The 24,693-nt window shown below is 36.7% G+C and overlaps 1 protein-coding gene across 1 annotated transcript; it reads right to left on the bottom strand.

The window, feature by feature from the left end:
* Positions 1-13,046: 13,046 nt before the first annotated feature.
* LOC128211893 (uncharacterized) lies at positions 13,047-23,228 on the bottom strand. Its single transcript, XM_052917006.1, has 4 exons — positions 22,479-23,228; positions 20,451-20,560; positions 18,336-18,538; positions 13,047-15,757 (listed from the first exon to the last, which is right to left on the bottom strand). The coding sequence occupies exons 1-4, from the start codon at positions 22,631-22,633 to the stop codon at positions 14,975-14,977; spliced, it is 1,251 nt and encodes a 416-aa protein (XP_052772966.1). The 5' UTR covers positions 22,634-23,228; the 3' UTR covers positions 13,047-14,974.
* Between the last annotated feature and the right edge of the window lie 1,465 nt (positions 23,229-24,693).

Raw genomic sequence — 24,693 nt, 5'->3', positions numbered from 1 at the left:
AAGTTTGGTGGCAAAGGTTACCGACTGATATGAAGTTTGGTGGCAAAAGGTCAACGACTAATATGAAGTTTGGTGGCAAAGGTCAACGACTTATATGAAGTTTGGTGGCAAAGGTCAACGACTAATATGCAGTTTGGTGGCAAAGATAACAAACTAATATGGCGTTTGGTGACAAAGGTAACATACTGTTATGAAGTTTGGTGGCAAAGGTAACCGACTGATATGAAGTTTGGTAGCAATGGTAACAGACTGATATGAAGTTTGGTAGCAAGGGTAATAGACTGATATGAAATTTGGTGGCTAAGGACTACGACTAATATGCAGTTTTGTGGCAAAGGTAACAAACTGATATGAGGTTTGGTGGCAAATGTAAACAACTGATCTTATACTTTATTTGGTAGCAAAGGAAACCGACTAATAGGAATTTTGGTGGCAAGGATAACCGTCTGAAATAAAGTTTGGATCACATTTCGTTATTCTAACAATTGCAATGACCTTCGAAGAAATAAAGAAAGGCGCAAAGCGTTTAAAAATGTTGCTGTGTGAAGCAATACGATTATCAATGTAAGAACATATTTAAATTAATATACAGCGCAAACCTTACACCATTTTGGAAGCGATTGGGACTTGGAAAGATTGAATAAATATCTGTCTTTACTATTACTGACAAGGAATGGCACGATGCATTATAGATTGATCCAAATGGTGAAAATGTACGAAACTACTAGCACAAATAGCGATCCCTTTAACTCATCTGAAGTAGAGTCATCTATTTCCAAACTTGAAAATAATAAATGCTGTGGGTTATATTCCAGCCTTATTTTTAAAAATATTCTTGCTAGTGTTATGTTTTAATCTGATTATGTCATCATGAGTATTACCATGATTTTGGGGACAACGTAAAATATGCCATGTTATTAAATCTTGGTCAAATTTTCTTTCCTAGGAAACCACTGTTACATATTCTATGTATAAGATTCTTTTTCTGGTGTTATTAATAAGATACTTTTTCAACCAGAACTGGTTTGCATCTGTAAACAATTCTAGTCTCTAATTTCATTAAAAAAAAATATATTGAAAGATACATATCAGTAGCCATACCAATTAAACATAAGGTAGCACTTACAAAATGTCGATGTTCAAACCACAAATTGAGAATAGAAACTGGTCGACATCTAAACACTCCAAAATATGATAGTATATGTTTTACCATTATATTAGCTATTTCGGCCTGATTTTTTTTATTTTCCCCATGTCAATTTTTTCCCATTTGCAAGGCACAGGCGGAAATTTTTTTTTCCAAAAAATCACTGGCATAATATTTACAATATGAGACAGATATATGATCCATAACAAAATGACTTTTATAATCTTATGAAAACAACAAATTATGAGACTCTATGTAAATTGTCTTAATAAATTATGTTGACCATTTTCCTTTAGAAAATGAGCAAATAAAGGGAGGCAATCACGTTTAGAATGTTGATATATCTGCTTGAATCCATTCTCTTGACATAACTAGTTTAAATTATTTAGTTATTTTAGGTTAAAAATTATTGATAAACGCATCTTCTTTTTAAAGCAGTTTTAAGATACATATTTTTTTTTAATTTGTATGTGCAATCCAAAATGTACTCCGGGCAAGAGCATCTGTATCAATGTGTTCACTGTAATATGCTTAAAGTTGCACTTTTACTTTCAAATAAGTTATACCACAATTAAAACAATTGTTTACAGCTATCGAACAGGATGATTAAATATCGGACACAATGGTTCTTACGAAGGATACCGTGTTGAATTTGAAAGAAAGGTGCAGAAAAGACGCCCCTTTCTACATCACGAGACGATAGTTTAATACTGCAAATCACCAGTCTTTTAATATTTTTGCGTTTTTAGCTATTAATTAAGCGGTTACAATCTTGTTATCAATAATTAATATTTTCCATAAATGCATTATTAAGTAGTTAAAGGTTTATAATCAAAATTTATGTTTGTTATAAATGTGTTTGTATTGATTTTAAATACGAGTGTCACTTTAAAGTAAACCAAAAGCATGCTTTTTATGTGTACAATTCCGCCCTGAAAGTCAATAACCTTTTACAGCCGGAACACGCCATGAAGTATCTGCCAGATAAACATGACTTCACGTTCATAAAACAAACACACTTTTCAAGAAAAAACCCTTTACAAGCAGTGGTTAGGTAAATGTAACATGTAATACGATAATAATTTGACAAATAGCCGTTTCCCTCCTCTTGAAATACAAGTCTTAAGAGTATAGACTATTTAATTTTAAATCAGTATATTTTTTTGAAAACTATGTCATTCAAAATGTTTTGGGCTAATCATGTTTTCTCTTTAATGTGTTATGAAAAAGATGTAACATTGATAAAAAACTGCATCTTTAACAAACGTTCAAGGAAGCCTAATGAAAAAAGCAAGAGATAAGGGCAATGGGGATCCAAATGGGAAGATCGTCAGTGGTTAGTTGCATCAGATGAGCCAGGAAAATGGCAATGAGTCCAGAGCAATGGTGTTGGTTAAAGAGCGGGAAACATCCAGAGTCTTGCGAAGCATATCGACCAAGATTTTCAAGATATAGGCTTCACCGCGCATCCACTGTTGGGCAAACAAGCTCGCGGAGCGGACGAAGGTACATAACTTATTGCACAGTTCGATACAAGAATGCATCCTACTGTTAATGTTGTTTAATTCATGGTTAATTGTACATGTACTTGGAAATTGACATATTTAGTATATTTCAGAAGGGCAAACGAAATAGTCAGGAAAAAAGCATACTAGATCGACCAGAACGACTTAATACCAGCATTGCTATTTGGTTTACATGAATGCCTGAGAGCGTACAATCAGAGACTGTAGAAAAGTTCAGAGAAGGTCGTTAACAAGGTGATGGTTTTCACCTCAGTTGGATCAGAGGGCATAGATGTTCCATACTACAACTTCGTGTTAAACTACAATTGCTGCGGGGATGGTATTGATCACTCTGTGATTTTTAACATTTTGTCGTCACTGCCAACAAACCAAAACCAATATGTCCATACCCATGTGTATGATGCTTCCGAAGTATCTATCTCATAATGCATATTAAAATGGCAGACAATAACAGGGTCGTTTGACTATTTTTAAATAACTGGTCACTCTACTTTTTTAATTTTAACGTTTGTTTTAAGGTTTTTGAAAATTTTAATTGGAATGCAATAATCAAGTATTCCATTTTGATATCCATTCATTATAGTTACACTTTAAAGGCGAGAATGGTTAAAAATATTTGAAAACATCCCTTGGTCTTTATTTGGAAACAGTAACCTGCATAGAACAGTTCATGTCGACAAATGTCGAGACATGTCCGTTAGCAAAACGCCATTGACATGTAACCTTCGTACCACTCTTTTTCAGTTGGAGTAAGTTCTCGTATAGGCAAAACAGAAAAGAGCATTGAGTTGCCGTCCTTATTACCCATCGATTTGGTTTTTATTGTAATCCATATATATGATATACAGAAAGGATAAACAATGCATTTATACGTTAAAGTAAATGTAGTGCCTATGTTGCCAGAAACACTACGCACATGTGAAGTAGGGTCCATAACTATAGTTTCAATGATTGTCAAGCTGCGCCCCTTGTTCAACTGAAAAAACAAAACAAAAAGGCAACATACGGGTATTGGCGTTCGCTCCGTCGCTCTCTGTGTAGCTCTTGTCTTGTTTTTTGTTTGTTTTGGAGGCACAGTAAACAAAATCTTTAGTAAACTCGAAAGATCGTTTATATACTTATATTATATATGAGAAACTTGTTTAAGAATGAAATACAATGAACATGGATATAATTAACATCAATTAAAGTGGCTACAAGTTATGAGTAGAGGTGTTTTTCTAGGCGGCAAACGGGTTTAGACTGTACATGTATAGGTTCATCTGATCTCAAAGCATGTAAAACTGACAAGTATATTTCTTTATAGCTTTGCCTAAATTTCAATGTGTCATTTAAGGTCAAGAGTATTAATTAAATATTAGGCCAAACTTAAAATGTACATGTTCGGTCATACATAAGTCAGGACGTCTACTTCTATATATTCTAACAGAAAATCAACAAAATGGATGAAATTGACACTTGGTAGTTTATTTTTCACAAAATGTGTTTGACGGATAATACACATACATATGGCGTTCATATATATATATGACCGAAAGATTATAATTTTAATGTATTTCATGAAGATGTTTTTGACGAGTCCAGTTGGAAGGCGAGGTTTTAAATAAATTCCGTACAAAATACGTATACGTAATGCAAGAAAAATAGCAATACATACTCCAGCGGATAAAACTCCACCACGTGTTGTGTGGTTTTTAGAGAACTCGTGAATTACTTTATGGAGAAGAGAAGTAATATTTGTTTGAAAACCTGCTTAGTTTTTTAATAGCCATGTGGACTGCAGCGTTGGCCAGCCTTCTGCTGCTGACCGCGGCATCACAGATTTCGGATGATACCATGACACAAATTAAAACTGGTAATATGTTATTTTATGTTTTTGTAGCCGTTTCTCCATATTTTGCTCGATTTTAAAAATATAAATCGATTTAGTCGATTGGACAATCATTTTTTCAGTCCAATGTAATGCACCAGTCAATTGTAACCACGCCCCCCCCCCCAGGTCCGGGGGTATACCGGGGATAGCCGGGGAAATGGGCCGTATTTTTACCTTTCAGGTGGCCCCGAAGTGCCGGGTGAATGCGGTGGTTTTGTCTTCGCGCCAAAATAGCGGATAATGGGTCTTAATTGGGTCCCTTGGGTGCGGGGGCATTTGGCAGGGATTTACCAGCAGCTCGTCCCCGCAGGGCGGGGATTTTACCCGGGCTGGACCAAAAGTCAAAGTCCCCGCTATTCTACGGACCTGGGGGCCGTGGTAACAATGGACTGATGCATAATTCAGATTATACTCTTAAATTTAAGATTGATTTAAGTTGATAATTTATTGAATGAGGCGCCTCAGAGTAGAAACCAGAAGAAGTGTTCTTTTGGGGTGGCGGAGAAATCTCGAACCCACGACCTATTGGGTGAGAGCCGGACACCTTCACCAAAATATCACTCACTCTTTCAAACAAACAAAAATAGAAAAGGGGATGGTTTGCTAATGTATGGTTTACATTTTGGAGGATTAAATGGGGGCGGATTTAGAATTTGAAGTCAGGAATAGGGAGGGTTTACCTTTGGGAATAACCGCTCTCCTCGGAATCTTTAAAGTCATAAACGTGATGCGCGAACCTTCCTCGAGAGAAAAAATCAGCATCCCATTTAATTGCGCGTCTCTTTGAAAAACAAACTATTTGTCCAGTGAAAAATATTATGAAATACATGTATTGTTCAAATCATACATAAATCATACGTTTGTCATTTTCGCTGACATTGCATTAGATTAGTATCGAATTAACACGATTGTGACACTTTAAATGACATTTTGATAGCGTATATATTGACATTTAAATTATTTAAATCACCTTGTGATTGATGTTAGGCCACAACGCGTTATTTCATGGTTTTCAAATTTATACCAAAAATTTGCCATCTGGTCCAAATTTCTTAAGCGTGTATTAAGTAGCTTAGATCATCTGGCGTTCTAATTTTGATGGACAAGGCTAAGTATTGATGTACATTATATGCTTAGGCTTAAGGTGTCCTCGAATAACCAACTATGTCAAGCCCGCCGCTTAATAAAATGATGAAACAGTATCAAAGTGTTTCAACGAATATGTAACTTTCTTATTGGCTTTGTTTAGGCGAAAAGCTAAATTTTGATAAACATATGGATATTTTTAAAACGCATGGACAAATAGAAGCCACGCGAAGTAAAAAAATACAAGGGTATTTGTTTTACCTTAAACGTTGACGTAGTGAAACGGGTCTGGCACATCTCACTGTCTTATCATTAGAAACATATCTGCCAAGTAAAACAAATCCACCAATGCACTGCCAAGCGACATCGCGGATTATGCAGAATACACGTATGTTGTACCAATGACCCTTAATTGTGACACGCCGGCACCTTATGGTTAACATTTGTACCAATCTATTTCAAAATCATCAATGCATGGCCAAGTAACAGTCAAAACAAGTCAAAATGCAAGGACTTTTGACCAATGACCCTAAAATGTGATTTTGACCTTGACCTACAGACATGGTCATTGCTTATAGCACACTGTCTTGTCATGAATTTTCTGCCAAGATATGTATAACAAATCACCCGATGCATAGCCAAGTTACTGTCCAGTCCGCCCGCCCAACCAATTTTCCAATCTTCTTACTTTCTAACTTTAGTTTTCCAATGAGGAGAACCTGGTTAAAAATATATATATATATTTGGTTTGAGATAATTAGCAAATGTTTGACATTATACACATCATTTAAGCAATACTTTTTTGCTTTTAGTTTTTTCGTACTTATTTTGAATTTGATTCGAATGGCTTGTGTTTATGCAACCGGCGGGATAGGTGGTGCAAACGTTGTGTTTTAGAAGTGACCTGTCGGGTGTGTAAACCAATAAATAATGAAAAGTTGAACTATTTAAATGACATCAATATAAGGGATGGATCCAGGATTCGTCGTTAGATGTGGGCGTTACTTTGGGGCGTACTCTTTTGACTTGCGCCCCTCCGTCAGAAACGAAATTTATTTGGTTTTATGTGTTGGCAGAAGGGTTTTAAGGTCCTCCCCCATGAACATTTTAATACTTTCTAGTCCGAAATGGTGCATCTTGTGCGTATTTTATTACTTTTCTTCTCCTATATTGAAATAAAAAGGAAACTCGGACGATTCCCCCCCCCCCAAAACCGCTAGTGAATATTTAAAAATAATGCTCTCAAAGACTGTCTGATTTAGTAAACAAGTGGTTCAATTGGCTAGCTCGCCCAAGTGATATTTTGCCGAGCTACGTGAAACGCGTATATAGTTAGAGAATGCAGGTCGTGAATGGTGTAAACAACTGAACACTTTGTTTTTCAATTTTTAGTCCTTAAAGGGTTGACAGCTATTGCGGAGCAATCGGGACCTGGTGCGGGTTTCGTGGGCGCTTGGTACACCGCCCCTTCCGGTGTGAGAACCGGCCTAGAGCTGCACGTCAACATGTCTGAATCTCCCATCATCAACGGTCAGTTCACTGCTTAACGCAAGCATTTCTTTCACAGACAAGCAATTACTGGTTAACAAGATAGGCTTCGTGTTACCACTTATCTATAAACGCATTTTTGGCTTTTAGCAGTAACTGGTTATCTAGTTATGATTTGCAAATTCCACCTACTAAGTAACATTACAAACTGGTCATCTAGATACGATTCGTGTTACCAGTTACCTATAAATGCATTCCAGATTCAGGCGCTAACAGGTTATCTAGTTATGGTTTGCGAATTCCACGTAGTAAGCAACATACTAACTGGTTAACTAGATAAGATCCGCGTTACGACTTACTAAGCAAAAATTGCAAATCGTAAGTATAATTATATATATTCGAGAATGTTTTTCGGTAACATATATATCATAAGACTGAAAACTGGCTTGAAAAGAACTGCCACCTATTACCTTTTTAGCTGTACAGCAGTGACTGGTTAACTAGTTACTTATGTCTTAAAGTAACATTAGTGAATTTATACAAATATAGTTATGTTCATTTTAAAAATTGCCTTTAATGCTTGACCTGCCATTGTACTTTGGGCATCTTAAAAAGAGCCATCGCTGTAAAACAATTCCTAAATAGTTATTAGCAATCTGAATTTCATTTCATTTTCATTTGAAATTTCTACTGACAGGAGGCCAACTGGTGGGGGGCTACGTATGGCCGGACGGGACTAACTGGGCTGGGAAAGTTGGCGGCATTTTCAGAAACGGGACGTTCAAGCCTGGGGGTAAGAAATTATCGGTATGGTGTAAAATATGTTATAGGACTATGTGAAATAAACACGATCCTCAACATATTATTGAATAACAAACGTACAGTGTGGTGTGTGATTTATATTCTATCATACACTATTTTATGGAGTTCCGTTACGTGAAGGGGTTATTTAATATAGCTTTTCATTTCTTCCAAACATCATCAACAACAACCATAACCACTTCCAACACCAAATTCCCCGCACAAAAAGTTGGTGGAGGGATATATATATATTTGGCGTTGTCCTCCGTCCGTCTTTCCACCTTACCTTTATTGCCCTTTAAATAAAATAATTTATTTTGCTATTTTTTCTTCTTTTGGACCGATAACTATTGTTTTTGCTGAATACAATATTATGAAGTAAATATCGGTCAATACTACAAAGAAATTGTGATCTCAATTTCAACTTAATTTTCTACCCAAATTATATTAATAAGCATTTTTTCAAGATAAGCTTCTATTTCTGTCTTAATGTTTAATAACATACTTAAATCGTTTAATTCTTCGACAATCATTTTTTTTTACGGTGGGGGGTATCACATTTCAAATTTGCAGCACCGCTTGTTTGTGAATTTATTATACATTGTATTACATAATAATTTGTAGTAACTATTCAGTTCCTTCATGTTAACAACGGTAAATTCGGTCTATAGAAATATTGTCAACTATGTGCCTGAAACAATAAATCAGTATACATTGAATATTTACATGTTTGTTTCAGGAAGCCTTGAAATTGAGGGCGGCTTCCAATAACAGCTGTAGGTCAATAGTGATTCCAGAAGGGGGTGAACGGGCCCATTGAAATTACTTGTTAAGGGGTTGTTTTATTTATTTTTACTAAGATGAACTGCTATAAAGATAAAATTATTAACATACCACGGGTGTCTTTTTGCATTAACCAGGTAGATAGATGAATGTTGAAACTTGATATAAATGTTGGTAGCAAAGGTTATTGACTGATATACAGCTTTGTACCAAAGGTAACATACACAGTTACAAAGTTTGGTTGCAAAGGTAGCCAACAGATATGAAGTTTGGTAGCAACGGTCAACGACTTATATGATGTTTGGTGGCTAAGGTAACCGACTTACATGAAGTTTGGTAGCAACGGTCATCGACTTATATGACGTTTGGTGGCTAAGGTAACCGACTTATATGATGTTTGGTGGCAAAGATAACCGACTTATATGAAGTTTGATGGCTAAGGTAACCGACTTATATGAAGTTTGGTGGCTTAGGTAGCCGACTTATATGAAGTTTGGTGGCAAAGGTCAACGACTTATTTGAAGTTTGGTGGCTAAGGTAACCGACTTATTTGAAATTTGATGGCTAAGGTAACTGACTTACATGTATATGAAGTTTGGTGGCTAAGGCAACTGACTGATATGAAACTTGGTAGGAATGGTAGACGACCTATATGAAGTTTGGTGGCTAAAGTAGCCGATTAATATGAAGTTTGGCGCTAAGGTAACCGACTGATATGAAGTTTGATGGCAACGGTAGACGACTTATATGAAGTTTGATGGCAAAGGTAGGGGACTGATATACAATTTGGTAACAAAGGTAACCGACCGAAAACAGTTTGATGGCAAAGTTAACCGACTGATATAAAGTTTAATGGCAAAGGTAGCCGACTGACATTAAGTTTTGTAGCAAAGGTAACCGACTGATATAAAGTTTGATGGCAAAGGTAACCGACTGATATGAAGTTTGGTGGCAAATGTAACCGACTGATATGAAGTTTGGTAGCAAAGGTAACCGACTGATATGATGTTTGGTGACAAAGGTAGCCGACTGATATGAAGTTTTGTGGCAAAGGTAACCGACTGATATGAAGTTTTGCGGCAATTGATACCGACTGATATAAAGTTTGGAAGCAAAGGTAACCGTTTGATATAAAGTTTGATTGCAAAGGTAACCGACTGATAGGAAGTTTTGATGGCAAAAGTAACCGACTGATTTGAAGTTTGGTAGCAAAGGTAAACGACTGATATGAAGTTTTGTGGCCAAGGAAATCGACTGATATAAAGTTTTGTACTTAAGGTAACTAACTAATACACAGTTTGATACCAAAGGGAAACAGACTGTATTTTGAACACACGTTTTGGACCTGAAACTCAGAAGCGCAATGTCCGTTTTAATGAAAAAGGATTACGTAACAATAGCGAGCGAATATTTTCAAGTCTCCTGCTACTAGTCAAATCAAATTGTTACCAAATTACTTTAATTTTTTTGAAAAAAAAAACAACACCAATTTGGTACACGTTATATTGAGGACTATCAAAGAACATTGAGCCCTAGACCCACGCCAAACAAATCCAAGATAGCCGAACAAAGTGAACGTTTGCACAACGATTTTTTTTCATAAAAAAATATCTTTTGTATCTTTTATAACCAATTTAATTATTTTCCTTTCGTGTATTCGCCTACATAAAATATGATGGACAATGAATTTGAATAAAGGCAGTTATCCCCCTTTGTTATAAATATGCTATTTTCCAGATAGCATTGTAATGAAAACATTAGGAGAGAAAAATTAGTGTATTTTTAACATCGCAAACCAACTTTTAGAATGTAGACATAAGTGCCCTCGTTGTTTGAAGATAAAGTCAAATTACTAGCAATGATTTAACACTCAATGACTATTAGAAAAACAACTGATTTTCTTAATCCTAGTCAAACGCCTGTTTGTGCATGTCATTAATTGCAAATAAATTAAGTAGAATTGGTCTGATAGATATTGCAAACACTGGTTTACGCAGTCATGGTCTAGAACATACCAATGTAGTCCTCACATGTTGGCAAAACTTTCTATGCACATAATTTGCTGCACGTGCCGTGTTCTGTCTAATGAAATAAAAATGTCTTGTCAGAGACACCACATTTGAAAATTGGCGATCTCAAAAATAAACTGCTTCCTTCTTTTCTGCGCTGTGGTTTGCAATGACTTTCATATTGTTTGGGGGGGGGAGCATTGCGTGAAGGTAGTTTTCGCTTTGTACAATGAAGCTCTTTTGCCTTTCTTGTCCCTTTTTTTCTTTTTTCTTGATTATCCAAATAATGCTCTTTGGTTGCCTGTTCATATCCGTGATGGAACAGAGAACCCCAGCATTTGCTTATTTGTTTGCAAAAGGTGAATTTGTACTCAGAACTCAATGTTAATTTCCTGCTTTTGCACTTGACTTTGCACATGAGCAGAAAAATATACTCATCCAAGCAGATGGCGGAGCATAAGGATTCAGTAAAAATGCCGGTCAGTGGCAAAGCTGGATGGTGTCTGGTCCTGAAGTAGCCAGTGGTTGTGCATGCATTTCAATGTTCCATCATTCTGTTGAAGCATAAGCAAAGTGGAAGTCCTGATGCACCGACATATACGGCAAAGCATTGCCCAGAAAAGATTAAAGACACATGACTGTTCTTGCATTGAGGGATACCATTAATACATGGGGTACCAATTAAAGGACAAACCACTGGAGTGATCTTCCAGACTGAAATAGTAGAAACATTCTAAATACAAGTGTTATTCAAACTGTGAAAAACATTGAACAAGCGGGCAAGGACCAGTTCACGACGTTTGTAGCTGACAGCTTAAAAGGAAAGACAAACCACTTAGAGGAACACTTAAATAAAAGTTCCATCTTTTCAGTCGACAGCCTCCAAAATAGTAATCCAAAGAAAAACAGCAGAGTGGCTACCTTTAACGGGATTTGCTCTATTTTCTAAATGTACGTTTCATGTGAAGTATGTGATGGTAACCTCTGCTCATGAGAATTTCCTCCTTCTTGGCATAGTTTGAAAATGTCTGATTGGACACCAAATTGGATCATGGGCATTGTCTTGAACTTCACTCACAGTTCACTCCTGAACATTCTCCAATTAACGCCTAAGTTATAGACGAAGAAGTCAGGGTTAATATGCTGAAAACAACAGGTTGTTAATCATTCCAAGACCACTTCACTAATGTTTTCAACCCATGTAAGGGTCATCACCTTTCAACTTTCCAGAGGTTGGATGTGTTGCTTGGGATGCATATGATCTTGACAGTCTGAAATCTGCTGCAATGTTGCACAGAGGGAAATTCACAGAGGGATCCTTTCAGACACGAACATCCCATGTAATCCCATGAGTTATTCTTCTGAGAATTAAACAAGACAAAACAGAACTGTTACAACGTTTGACAGATCATAAAGTCTATGTAAATACCAATGATAAACTGATTGTAGCCACAGGTGACCAAGGTATGGTTCCTTCACCACAGTATGACGCTGAAACAACTTTATTCCTGGCCCTTTCTGCAACTCCATCTAAAGATTCAGTTCTTCAAAAAATGCCAACAATAGGACGTTGTTTTTCTTATGTATGATAAAACCTGCGCAGCAGGTATTAACGTGTTTTTTTTTCTAAAGAATAATTGTTTATTTTAACCAGAACTGGATTGCATCTGTACGCAATTCTAGTCGTTATTTTTATAGCAAAACTTTTAAATGTTGAAAGATACCCATCAGTAGCCATACCATTTACACATGAGGTAGAACTTTTAAAATTTCGATGTTCCAACCACGAATGGAGAATAGAAACTGGTCGACATCTAAACACACCAAGTATGATAGTATATAAATGTTATGTTATGATCATGAACATACAACTGTCTTAGACTGTGAATATCATGCATTTTTTGTTTGTAGAAATTAGGACAACATAAAAAGATAGAATTTTGCTTGAATGTTGTATATATCTGCTTCAATCTATTTTTGGGCATAACTCGTATAGTATTGGTTTAATTATGTTTAATTATGTATGCCGCGATGTTTTGCCGGTGGCCTTAAATTACTAAATAAATTTCTTGACTTTACTTGACTTGTTCATATGACATGTTTACTGTTAGGATCACGTAACCTTAAACAAATATTAAAGATGCACTCTTACTCCCACATAAGATTTACAACTATTTAAAAAATCCAAAAAGGATGCATACATGTCGAAAACAATGGTTCTGATGAAAGAAACGTATTTTAATTTGAAAGAAATGTGCAAAAAACACAGTATTTCTACCATTTGAGATTATAGTAGATCACAGTAAATATTTTAGCATTCATCAATCATTTAATAGTTTTGCGTTTTCAGCAATTAACAGTTACAATCATGTTATCAGCATTTAATATTTTCCATAAATGCATTATTTAGTTAGTAGTTAAAGGTTAATCACTCTCAATTTATGTTTGTTATACATGTATGTGTATTGATTTTGAATAAGATGGTCACTTTAAGAATAAAAAAAATCACCTTTCACCTCCCTCTCACAAAATGATGAAATCCGAACAAAAAAACAAAATGAAACGGCCCCATAGTCTTTGAACGGTTTGAAATGCATTTAAGCTTCCAACAGTAATGGTATGTCTTGTTTATTTACAAATATTTACAGCAACTGTAAGTGACAATTAAATGTAGGCAATTCAACAGTTTTGAACATACATGTACGAGTATGTTAAGAAATACATTCTACAAAAGAGAACACTAGGTGCACAGATTACAAGCACAGTATGAAGACAGTCTTGATTTGATTTATTAAACTGTTATTGGAAGACATAAGTGTAATGCACCAGTCAATTGTAACCACGCCCCCAGGTCCGGGGGTATACCGGGGATAGCCGGGGAAATGGGCCGTGATTTTACCTTCCAAGTGGCACCGCAGTGCCGGATGAATGCGATGGTTCTGTCTTAGCGCAAAAAGCGGGGGATGGGCCTTACCTAGGGTCCCTTGGGCGCGGGGGCATTTGGCGGGGATTTAATCAGCAGTTCGTCACAAAAGGGTTGGGATTTTACCCGGGCTTGGGTGGACGGAAAGTAAAAGTCCCCGCTATTCCCCGGACCTGGGGGCCGTGGTTACAATTGACTGGTGCATAACACGGTCGACATCACGGTTATAGTATTATTATATTAAAGGGGCTGTACTCCGTATGATAAAATAGCGGGAAAAATCGAAAATTGTCGAAAACTGATATAAACTTGGTATTGATGTGTACAATGCATTAAAACTTACTAACTGAAGTACCACAACGTTTACAATTAATGTATTTTGAGCAGTTATTTCACGTTTTTCCATTAAAAAAGATTACTAGGTATGTCTACCTAGTAGAATTCATTCCTTATGCGTGATTGGCTAGTCGATGTCATCACGTGATATTACCAAGTTAGATAGCTTAAATATTCCACTAGTTTGGAGTAGGCCTTCGTAGCACAGTGGATACAACACTGGACTGCAATTTTAGCGACACGGGTTCGAACCCGGTCTCCGACTCAGAAAAAAAACTTTTTTGGTGCCAAACTGGTGTACAGTCCCTTTAAAGATTAGTAATGGATACTCAAGGATTGAGTACTGATGATTCTAAAGGACTTGCAACAAGAAAGTACAATTATTTAATTTAATACACTGTGGGTGAAGAGCGGAAGATGAGTTCACATCTTCAATCAAATCTCGAGACTTCCTGTCAAGAGTCTCTTGTAAGAAACAGGACAAACAAACAAACAAGACTAATTCTGATGCAAGACATCAAAGACGCGGCTAAATAGGTTCAAGTTTGAACGTTCTGATAAGTATAGAAATAAGCAGGGTTAACATGAATTGACATACACCGGTTAAACATATTAAATCAAGAGAGCGCCATTTTGTCAGACACATTTTAAAACTAGATTAAATAAAACCTGTATCCCTCGTCACCCGAATGGGCAGCCAATAGGTCACATCGCATTGAATGTCTGCGGGACCATAAAGGGTTTCAAGCACGGTGATTTCCATTGACAAAGTCTAAAACTTAATAAGTTTTTTTTTTGTTATTGATAACAATTCTTTATAAAAAAAATATGTTTTATATATTCCGTACATTAAAACACTTCCTTTACAACATAGATTTCGGAAAGTTGACAGAACTGAGTAATTGATAAATATTCACCTTTCTTACAATCTAAAAGGTTATCCATTTACTCTTGTCCATTGGAAATTGTAAACATGTATCCTTAGGATGGCCGCGTCATGTTTTAGTTTCTCATTTGTGACCTATAATTCCGTGTCTGTGGCTGTTCAACTGGATACCGAGTAAAGGCTGTAGATCGCCTGTCTCCCTCCCTCTGCCAACGAAGATGTGACATCGGGTCGATCGTATTTGGCCGAATGTCGGTCGTGTAAGCTCGGTCATCTCCGTAATCATTGTACGGATATGACCGAGGTACCTGTTTCGGTGTTCCGTATCTTCTCGGACTGTTTCCGCCACCACCAGGACCGATCGCTCGGTAATTTCCGGTCTGATACTGACGCATAAACTTATCGTAGTTGAACTCTTCACCCTCTTCAAGGTAAACAGGAACATATTCAGCTTCCAGATTTCCCTGTGGCGGACTGGCTCCATCAACCATATCTGGCGTTGCGTGAACGTATGTTTGTCCACTACGTACCACAATACGAACTATAGTTCTCTCATACTGCTTATATTTGTCAAAGAGGTCTTTTATAAGATAGTCGGGTATTTTCGGAAATCCTCGTGAAGCTTCGACTAAATTCACAGTCGTCAATTTTCCGTGGTGCAACATGCCTTCAATCGCGAAATCTTCAGGATATTGTTGAATATTCACGGAACCGGTCGTATTAAATCCCGGGGGAGGACCGGGTAGCACTTCACCATTCGGTCCATAATATATATGCTTTTCATTTGGGTTAGAGCCAGGAAATGGTTGATTGTAACCAGGGAATGGTGCGACAGGTACTGTTGGTTGGGGAGCAGGAGCTGGCATCTGATTGTTGAAATATGGCACTTGTTGGGGAGCCTGGAATATTTTCAAGAGTAGATTTTAATATGTATTTATATGTGTTAGCTTAAACTAGTTATCCTACAACGATAGTGAAACATGTTATTACTACATTATATTAATCACACTCGTTGGCACGATGTTACGCTAGAGTGTGGTTTTGTGTCGTAGGGGAAACCGAGTACTCGGAGGAAACCCGCTTCTCATGATTGGTGACCACAAACCTAACTCACATGCGCCCTATGTATTTAAACTAGGATACAAAACAAACCTGAAATAAAATTATATTCACTTCACACATTTGCAGCAACAGGCTTAAAAAGCACAATATCAATATACGGTACAGGTCAGACACACATCTGGACACAATTTCTCGAAACTTCTTAAGCTTAAAAGGCTTAAGTTGCTTATTTCAATTAGCCAAAATAAATACTGAAAATGGATTTTGATAAATGAAAAATGGTTTATTCTGATAATCATACAGATTATTTCTACATAATTTCTAAAAAAAAATGAAGAAGTAAATATAACACATTTTATAGAACAACAACAATAGTGAGATAAGCTTAATACTGTTATAAGGAACTTAAGAAGTTTCGAGAAATTGGTGCCTAATCTGGAGTTCCTTCCCCTAACACTATCGTTATCGGCACTGTATGGAATATCAGTAAGCAGGGAACCAGACTAACACACATCTTGTTTCACGGTAGGTTATTCCCCGTTACTTATAAATATGTGCAATAATATCGATAATATCGATAAGTCGATAGAGAAGCGATACGTATCGATACTCGACGTCTCAATATCGATAGGTCGATAGAGAAGCGATACGTATCGATACTCGACGTTTCAATATCGATACGTCAATAGAGAAGCGATACGTATCGATACTCGACGTCTCAATATCGATACGTCAATAGAGAAGCGATACGTATCGATACTCGACGTCTCAATATCGAATTAATATTTACCTTGCTTTATGTACTTCATGCTGTTATTACATTTCAAGACCGTTTGTAACGAGAAATAATGACGAAATTTAGCAACCGTTTTTATATGTTATTCACAATATCTTTGTTTTCATTTTTGCGATGTTTTCCCATACCATTCCCTACTTATCAAAAGTGTTAGCAATTGGGGACACATAGTAGAAGTGCAATTACTTGGAACTTGAATAGCACTAAATTGTTTTGTGATTCTTAGAGAATACTGAAATTCTGGGTACAAGTATTTGTTTTGCAGGAGAAGCCATAAAGACTGGAATATATACAGACTGTCCAATTATACGCACAGAACGCTCCAGGGGGACTAAGCAAAGGGAATGGTTCTTCTCCAAAAAGAGAATCAAATGGTGACAGTATTATCAGTGTTATGCTATACTTCAGACGGGTTATTTATCAAATGGTATTGTCAAATTAAAGAAATAAGTTGTGTTTAATGTTTTATTGTGCTTAAAAACATCTAGATTCCATGAGTCGGATCTGGCGCCTATTGAGAGCGCACACTATCTTTCTACTGAAGGTCACCATGACATTTACAACAACTGCTTTATTCGCACCACCGTCTGTTCGAGGCGCACGGAACATGTCCTAGGCATAGTTTTGTGTCATTTTGCTGCAGTTCTGAACACTCCATACGCTCTGGGTGCGTGGAATGGGCCCTGCAAACAGTCTCCGATAAGACGTATGCTGTGTATACCAAATGCGTATCCTAATGGTCTCCCTTGATGATAATAATGGTAAGATTTTGTTTCATTTTAATTGATAATAAATGGTAAATGTATTTCGGCAAGTTCATACCATGATGGATCAAGCATTGCTTATGTGAATACGACATAATGCGAATGTCTTATATTTCGAACTTTAAAGACATGTACGCAAAAATGCACATTCTATTTCTAATATAGTTTTCCGCCAGCACCCGACCTTCAAATATTCGTTAAGACAATGGCTTTTTTGTTCAGAACTTGGTAAAAGTTAACACCGTTTTAACGGCTTCGTTGTTATCGTTTAAAGGAGAACTATTCAATGATGTGTTGATACATTTAAATCAAAGAAGCTGAAACACTTGTCTACAATGTGTTATAAGGATTGCAGATCACAAGTATTTCTATGAAAAAATTAGGAAGAGTTGTAGGACCATATTTTGCACATATCACATTCTTCTCTTTGAAATAGTGATTAAAGAGTGTGATTACAACGGTGTTTCTCAGAGGAGTTGATGGTATATCATACCGAATAAACCATTGTCGGATACGCTTCTGTGCTATGCTTCGGTGTGTATCATATATGAAGTGTATTAGAAAATGTACCGTGGTTGCCGACGATGTAAAGAAAACATGTTTTCCCCGTAAGATTTGTTGAGAAAAAGTTAAAAAAAAACACAACACCTATAGCTTTACATGGGCAGGATACGAGCATTGGGAACAGGCTTATCAACGAGTGAACGACGAAATATAGTCACATTAAGATTGTTTGTTTCTACTATTGTTCGTGTTCCTTTAAAGTTTTTGATTATCATTATTACTTCTTTTCCATTGGCTGTTTTGCCTTTGGCCTCCCCTCTCCCCCTCCCCTAACGCTCAAGTTTACTTTACCTGCTGCACAGGCGGCTGTTGTTGCATCGCGTTAAGCCCCTGGTTGGTGTAGTACTGGTAGGGTTGGGCCGCACTTACAGGAGGGATAACTGGATACTGTCCCTGGCCATACCCCTGCAGGCTTTTGGCGTTCGCTTCTTGCAACAAATTTTTGAATATCTGATCCCCAATCGTAGCCGGTGATGTCTCTGTTACAATATTTCCTGAAAAAGCGTAACATATTAAATTTTTAGTATAATAAAATAATATAAAACTTAATGTTCGGAGACTAGGTGGTCAACGACCCAGTTCGATAGCGACATTGTTGTTTTTTCATTGTATTGTTTATCTAGCAATTTACAGCTGGCAGGGTTATCAGTCACACCCTTGCTCTGTGCTTTTTTGAGTTTTCTAGGAATGTAGGCTTGACTATAATTATTTGGAGGCCCTATTTTTAGATCCGTTCCCATGGTGTATACTCAACATTTCATTGGTCAACCAGTACCTATAGTGAATATTTTGGCGACAACAGTCTGAATTTGCATTCTGCCTTCAATGCGCAAAAAGATCGCTGATTGACCGTTTTACATTGTAATTGTCTTTTCTAAGTTTTTGGGGAATAAAGATAGCATTGTTCAGTAAGTTCATGTTTTTGTATTTTATGTTATCCTTTACTCGTATATTATGTTATATGTTATGTGCAAAATGCATTTTTATTGTTTTATCATTTTTTCGGGTAAAGTAATGAAAACCAGATAATTCTTGCTTTGAAACTTTCATTAGCATTTTCTTTTAGTTTGATATGGCAATATCTTATTTTTTGTGCCGACGTAAAGTTCATTTAATGTCTAATCTAATGAGTGTTTAATACCTGTTTGTTTTAAATCTTCATTTTCTATTGTGAACCATTATTAAATTTAAGTTCATTGTTAATTTCAGATAACCGTTGAAACGTTGAAAGTTGTACGTTGAAAGTTGTACGTTTAAAGTTGTACGTTGAAAGTTGTACGTTTAAAGTTGTACGTTGAAAGTTATACGTTTAAAGTTGTACGTTGAAAGTTGTACGTTTAAAGTTGAACGTTGTATGTTGTGCTTTATATGACGTTGTTTGACGTTGTTCGTTGAACGTTGTTTGATGTTTGAACGTTGTATGAGCGTTGTTTGAGTTATTGACAATAAAACGTGTAAATTGACAGTGTCTACAGTTTGTTCCCGGAACTTAGTCAGGCTCAACCCGCGCCCAGTGTTTAACCGGGTTGAAGGCCGTGAAATCTTACACTTAAAATAATTTGAAATATCTTATCTTTTTTAAAAAATGTATTGAAAGTACGTCAATAAATGTTTTCTATCTTTTTGACAAGGGCAGCCATTCTAGAAGACAAAACATGTATTTTTAAAAGAGTTCTTCCCCCTGCAGCACTCTCAACAGTATTTAATTGTAATACGATACACTTGGGGACGGTAGAAGTAGTAAACGTTGTGGTGGTGGTGGTGGTGGTGTAGGCGGAAGCAGTAAATGTATAAGAAGTGGTTTGGTTGTGGTGGTAACAGTAAAAGCATTGATGTTGGTATGGTGGTGGTTGTAGCAGTAGAAAAAGTCGTGGTGGTAGTGATTGTTGGTTGTGGTAATGGTGATGATGATGGTGATAGTGGTGGTGGAAGTGATTATTGTTGGTGGTTATGTTGATGATGATGGTGATAGTAGTAGTAGTAGTGGTAGTAGTAGTAGTAGTAGTAGTAGTAGTGGTGGTGGTGGTGGTGGTGGTGGTGGTGGTGGTGGTAGTAGTAGTAGTAGTAGTAGTAGTAGTAGTAGTAGTAGTAGTAGTAATAAATATAGTAGTAACAGTAGTAGTAGTAGTAGTAGTAGTGGTGGTTGTTGTTGTGGTGGTGGTGGTAACGGCGGCGGCAGCGGCGTCGGCGGTTGTGGTGGTGGTTGTAGTAGTGGTGATGGTGGTGGTGGTGGTAGTGGTAGTGGTGGTAGTAGTAGTTGTTGTAGTTGATAGTAGTGGTAGTGGACGTAGTGGTAGTAGGGGTAGTGGAAGTAGTAGTAGTGGTGGTTTTGGGGATCGGAAAACGCATCAGCAGAAGAAAAATCATTGAAAATACGTGTTAAAAGATAGCACTGATGATACCTACCGCTGTACCGTCGGGTCTGGGGATATGCTGGAATAGGAGCCGGTCGGGGCTGCTGGCCACGGTAGGAATAATCCTTTGGTACAATTTCGTTCCCGACAGGTCGGTGAACCCTGTTGATGAATAAGAGAAACAAATAGTTATTCAGTAGGAAATAAAGCTTTGTTCGGCCTTGGATGGATAGGTCGGAGTTGCTCAGGGTTGGAATATCCGTCAGGTACCATCGCGTGTTCAACAGAAAGGTGTACTCTGAGTTCAAATAAGATAGACCAGAATTAAGGTCGGAATACTAGTTGGTCGTAGTTACTGCTTACGCTAAGAATATTCCTTTGTCACTGTGTCATTCCCGACTGGACGGTGAATCATGTCGACATAAAATGAGATGGTAAAGAACGGTGATGTATGTTTTATTCATAATATAGACTTAATTCTATCTTGGGATAGGTTGGTCCAGCGACCGGTTGGACTGCTGTTGCCAGGGTCCAATTTTGGTAGCGTTAGTTGGCGAACCTGAGGATGGAAATGCGGTAGGTAAATTGCATTCGTTGTGCCACGGCATTGGAACACAAATACAATCAAAAAGCTTTATCGACCCTGTAGATAAAAGAGCAGGTCGGGGTTACCATATTCCATATTCCATGGGTTCAAACATGGTTAAGTTTACCTCTTTCCGCCGAACACAAAATTCCCTGAAAAACAATTAAATATTAAAAACCGTTATACAGCATGTATCTGGCACCCCCCCCCCCCACACACACACCTAGCTATTAACCTGTGGATAGGGTGGTCAAGCTTTTCAGGTAGCAGCTCTTATTTGTCACCATCTCGTTTTGGTTGATGCTAACGATACGAATATTACTCTGGCACTATCGTGTTTCCAACAGGGAGATGTGCAATGTGGGCAAACAAGACGGTTTGTTGCAATTTTGTTTCAGACCTTTGTTTTCATTCAGGCCGGGGCTGGTCGTTCTATGAACAGTATTAAGCGATATCGTTTCTAATATGATGGAGTTTTCGAGCCGGGAATAATTGTAAGATAAACGACAGGTCGGGGTTCATGTTGGAGCAACATTATCATACCCGTAAGTTCTGTTAGGTCGGCGGTAAAAGAAAACACGATATGTAGGGAAACCCAAAACCAAAAGTAATTGTTTATTACGCCTAGGTAAAAAGAAGTCGGTCCTGGCAGAACAACGACAGATAGAGGTTGCTAATTTGAAAGAAAATATGAGACGATAGTAGATTTGCGTTTTCAGCTATTAAATACACGGTTACAATTGTGTTATCAGTAATTAATATCTTCCATAAATGCATTATTAAGTAAGTAGTTGAAGGTTTATCACCCAAAATGTATGTGTTTTATATAAGTGTATGTATTGATTTTGAATAAGAGTGTCACTTTAGGCATTGTTTCATTCTCCACTGAGCGAATTGCCATATTGATTAATAAGAGATGGTCAAAGGTATTGTGGTTGGTGACAACATGTTTCGTCGAGCCTCTGGATAGGTCTCTATATTTGATGTGCCGGTAAAATATTCCTTATTATTATCGTTAATCATGTAACTTTGTTATAATCAGTAATTGGCACTAGTGGCGTGCCGATTATCGGCGATGGGTCAACGATCAGCGACGCCGTTTTGCCGATATCAATTGATCGAATTATGTTGTTGTTGTTTAAAAATATAATTTTGTTCAAAATTTGACATATTTGTGTCTGTTGTTAGTTGTTATTGTATCTACTAACTAGATGCCAAATGACACAATCTGTATTCTTTTAAATTTTGTGAAAATGATCGATTAATCCGATTAATAAATAATTAATCCAATTGTCCAAATGTTTTTCACTTGTAGTTGTTTTGTTATACAATCAAAGCCCGTTTGCTCGAACTCGCTTGGCTCGAATCCTTGTTGGCTCGAACGAGATGTAAAAGGACCGATTTCTTTTTTTTTCTTTCAACTGAAGGTAAACATTCCCGCTTGACTTGGTCCCTGTGAGTTCGATCCAACGGGGTTCGACTATATTGTTTTACCTGTTAGCTAGAACTGGCGGGTTATCGTCCACCTGGGCAGTGTATCCGGGAGGAGCTATGGTCTCAACATTAGGCGTCTTTGTTCCCTGAAAGTTCACTGGAGGAAGATTAACCAGTCGCCTGTCTCCAAACTTTGTAGACACGATCTTAGCCATAGTCGATATGTGAACGGATGTCTCTTTATATTAATGATTCATAGCGTATCCTAACACACATTTCATTAAAAAGTATGAACATCAAACATACGCAAGCCGATTGCCTTTCCTATCATTTACTCTCAAGTTTATATTTTCACTCGGCCTTTGTGTCTAATATTCAGAATGTATAAGTTCATTCAATCTTTCAAGGACGCTTCTTTTTTGTCTTACACAATTTATCTTGGGCTCATTTTCCTGGGTTCAAAAGTACTGTAGAGAAAAAGCTCTCCCTAAACTTTAGTATCATTTTTTTTTACAAACCCATCTCTCTCTATTTTTAAATAAGTCCGTCTGTAAATAATATACACTTATTGCTATATGATATTTCGAATATAACTCTTGTCTTTGCTTTTTTATAGTTTTAATCCAACTGTACATTCTACAAATTCATGTATCCCTCTTAATAAATTATGAATACATTTGAAGCACTATTCATTTTTCTTAATTTTCACAATTTCATTGCATTTTATTGCATAGTATATAAACTTCATCGGAATAAAATTGAAAAGAATTCCATTTCTGTTCATCAATTTGAAGTAGGTCTCGATTCAGGTTCTATGATTTCAATATCGGTTATAAATACGTGTAAATAATGCATTCAATGCGGTCTTTATGAAATCAATCGAGTAAAAAGATGCGTCAATAGCCAACGCGCTAGATCTCATTTCTTCAAATATCTATTCATTTCAATAAATAAAGTCGTCAGTCTGTCAATATTTTGGAATCATATTTCAAACGTTCTTAATACGTGTAGAATATATGTTTCTGGCGAGTCGTTCAATGTGTGTATCTTCAGTGGGTTCGTTGTTTGTAGAGCCTTCTCTTTGTAAATTATTTATGATTTTTATTTTATGTCCAAGCGCCATATGCGCGTCAAAGCGTCCTTCTTAAAGGCGCAAAATATAGGTAAATGAAAAAAAGATGTATTTTTGTTTCAATTTTAGTACATAATAATGTATAATTCATTTGACTTTAATGATAAAAACAACGCATGAATTGTGTACAGGTAAAATAACAAAGCATTTAAATTTTACTTTTTTCAATTAATAGCTACGTGGCCACAAACCCCCCCCCAGTTATAAAAAAAAACGCCAAAATTCGCTAATATATTTTTATCTGTAGACAAATAATATGGTTTTTGTTCTGCTCAATAAAGTGAAATGAGTTAAGCATAATAATGCGTTATAATTAAAATAAAATAAAATCTGCATTAGTCTCGTATAAGATGATGTTGTGCGCCTTTAGTTCTGCGCGAATATTTTAGTTTATTTACTTGCCTACTTTTCTGATACTATTGTAAATGTAAATCCTTCGAATATGCTCAAACTTTGTATATTACGAAATTGAAAATATTTTTTTTTTAATAAATATGTTTTAGACCAACTGTGTTTGCATGTTAAAACGTTGGGTTCTTGAAATACCAAAATTAAGATCTTATGTTATGTGTTTATTAATGGCTCTAATCAACGACGGATAAGAACTTAAATTCTCCATGGAAATAGCTAGAGTGTAATATAGCTCAAATATTCACTTCAAAAATGCATTAACATTCTAAAGAAAATTAATCTAAAATTATTATTCTTAAGTTGAATAATTTTCACGTTGCCATCAGTTGTTTATTCAATGTGTTGTAAAAGTTTATTTTGTCTGTAGGATTATCCCTTATATATATATTAACATATTAAACACTAGCGGATCTAGGGGAGGGGGGGCAGTCCCCACGGTGCACACATCCCCCCCTCTGAAATCGTTCAAGTCTACTTTAAAATTCAATATAAGAGAAAAAAGTTATAACGTACGCCCAAATTGCACCTTTTCGGGCTAGAAACTGTAACCGCCCCCCCATCATTGCGAACACTTTAAACCAAATGAAGTTCGGTTCTAAGGGAGGGGCGCATGTCAAAATGTTATTACCCGAAGTTACGCCCCACACTCACGTCAAATCCTGGAACCGCCCCTGGTTTACCCTTTATATTTATGGATAGCTTTGTATGATAGCGGGTAATGCGTGTATGTAT

The sequence above is a fragment of the Mya arenaria genome, chromosome 12 (genome assembly GCF_026914265.1).
Source record: "Mya arenaria isolate MELC-2E11 chromosome 12, ASM2691426v1".
Taxonomy (NCBI): Eukaryota; Metazoa; Mollusca; class Bivalvia; order Myida; family Myidae; genus Mya; species Mya arenaria.
The sequence above is the reverse complement of the archived record's forward strand: the minus strand, read 5'-3'. Positions and strand labels throughout refer to the sequence as shown.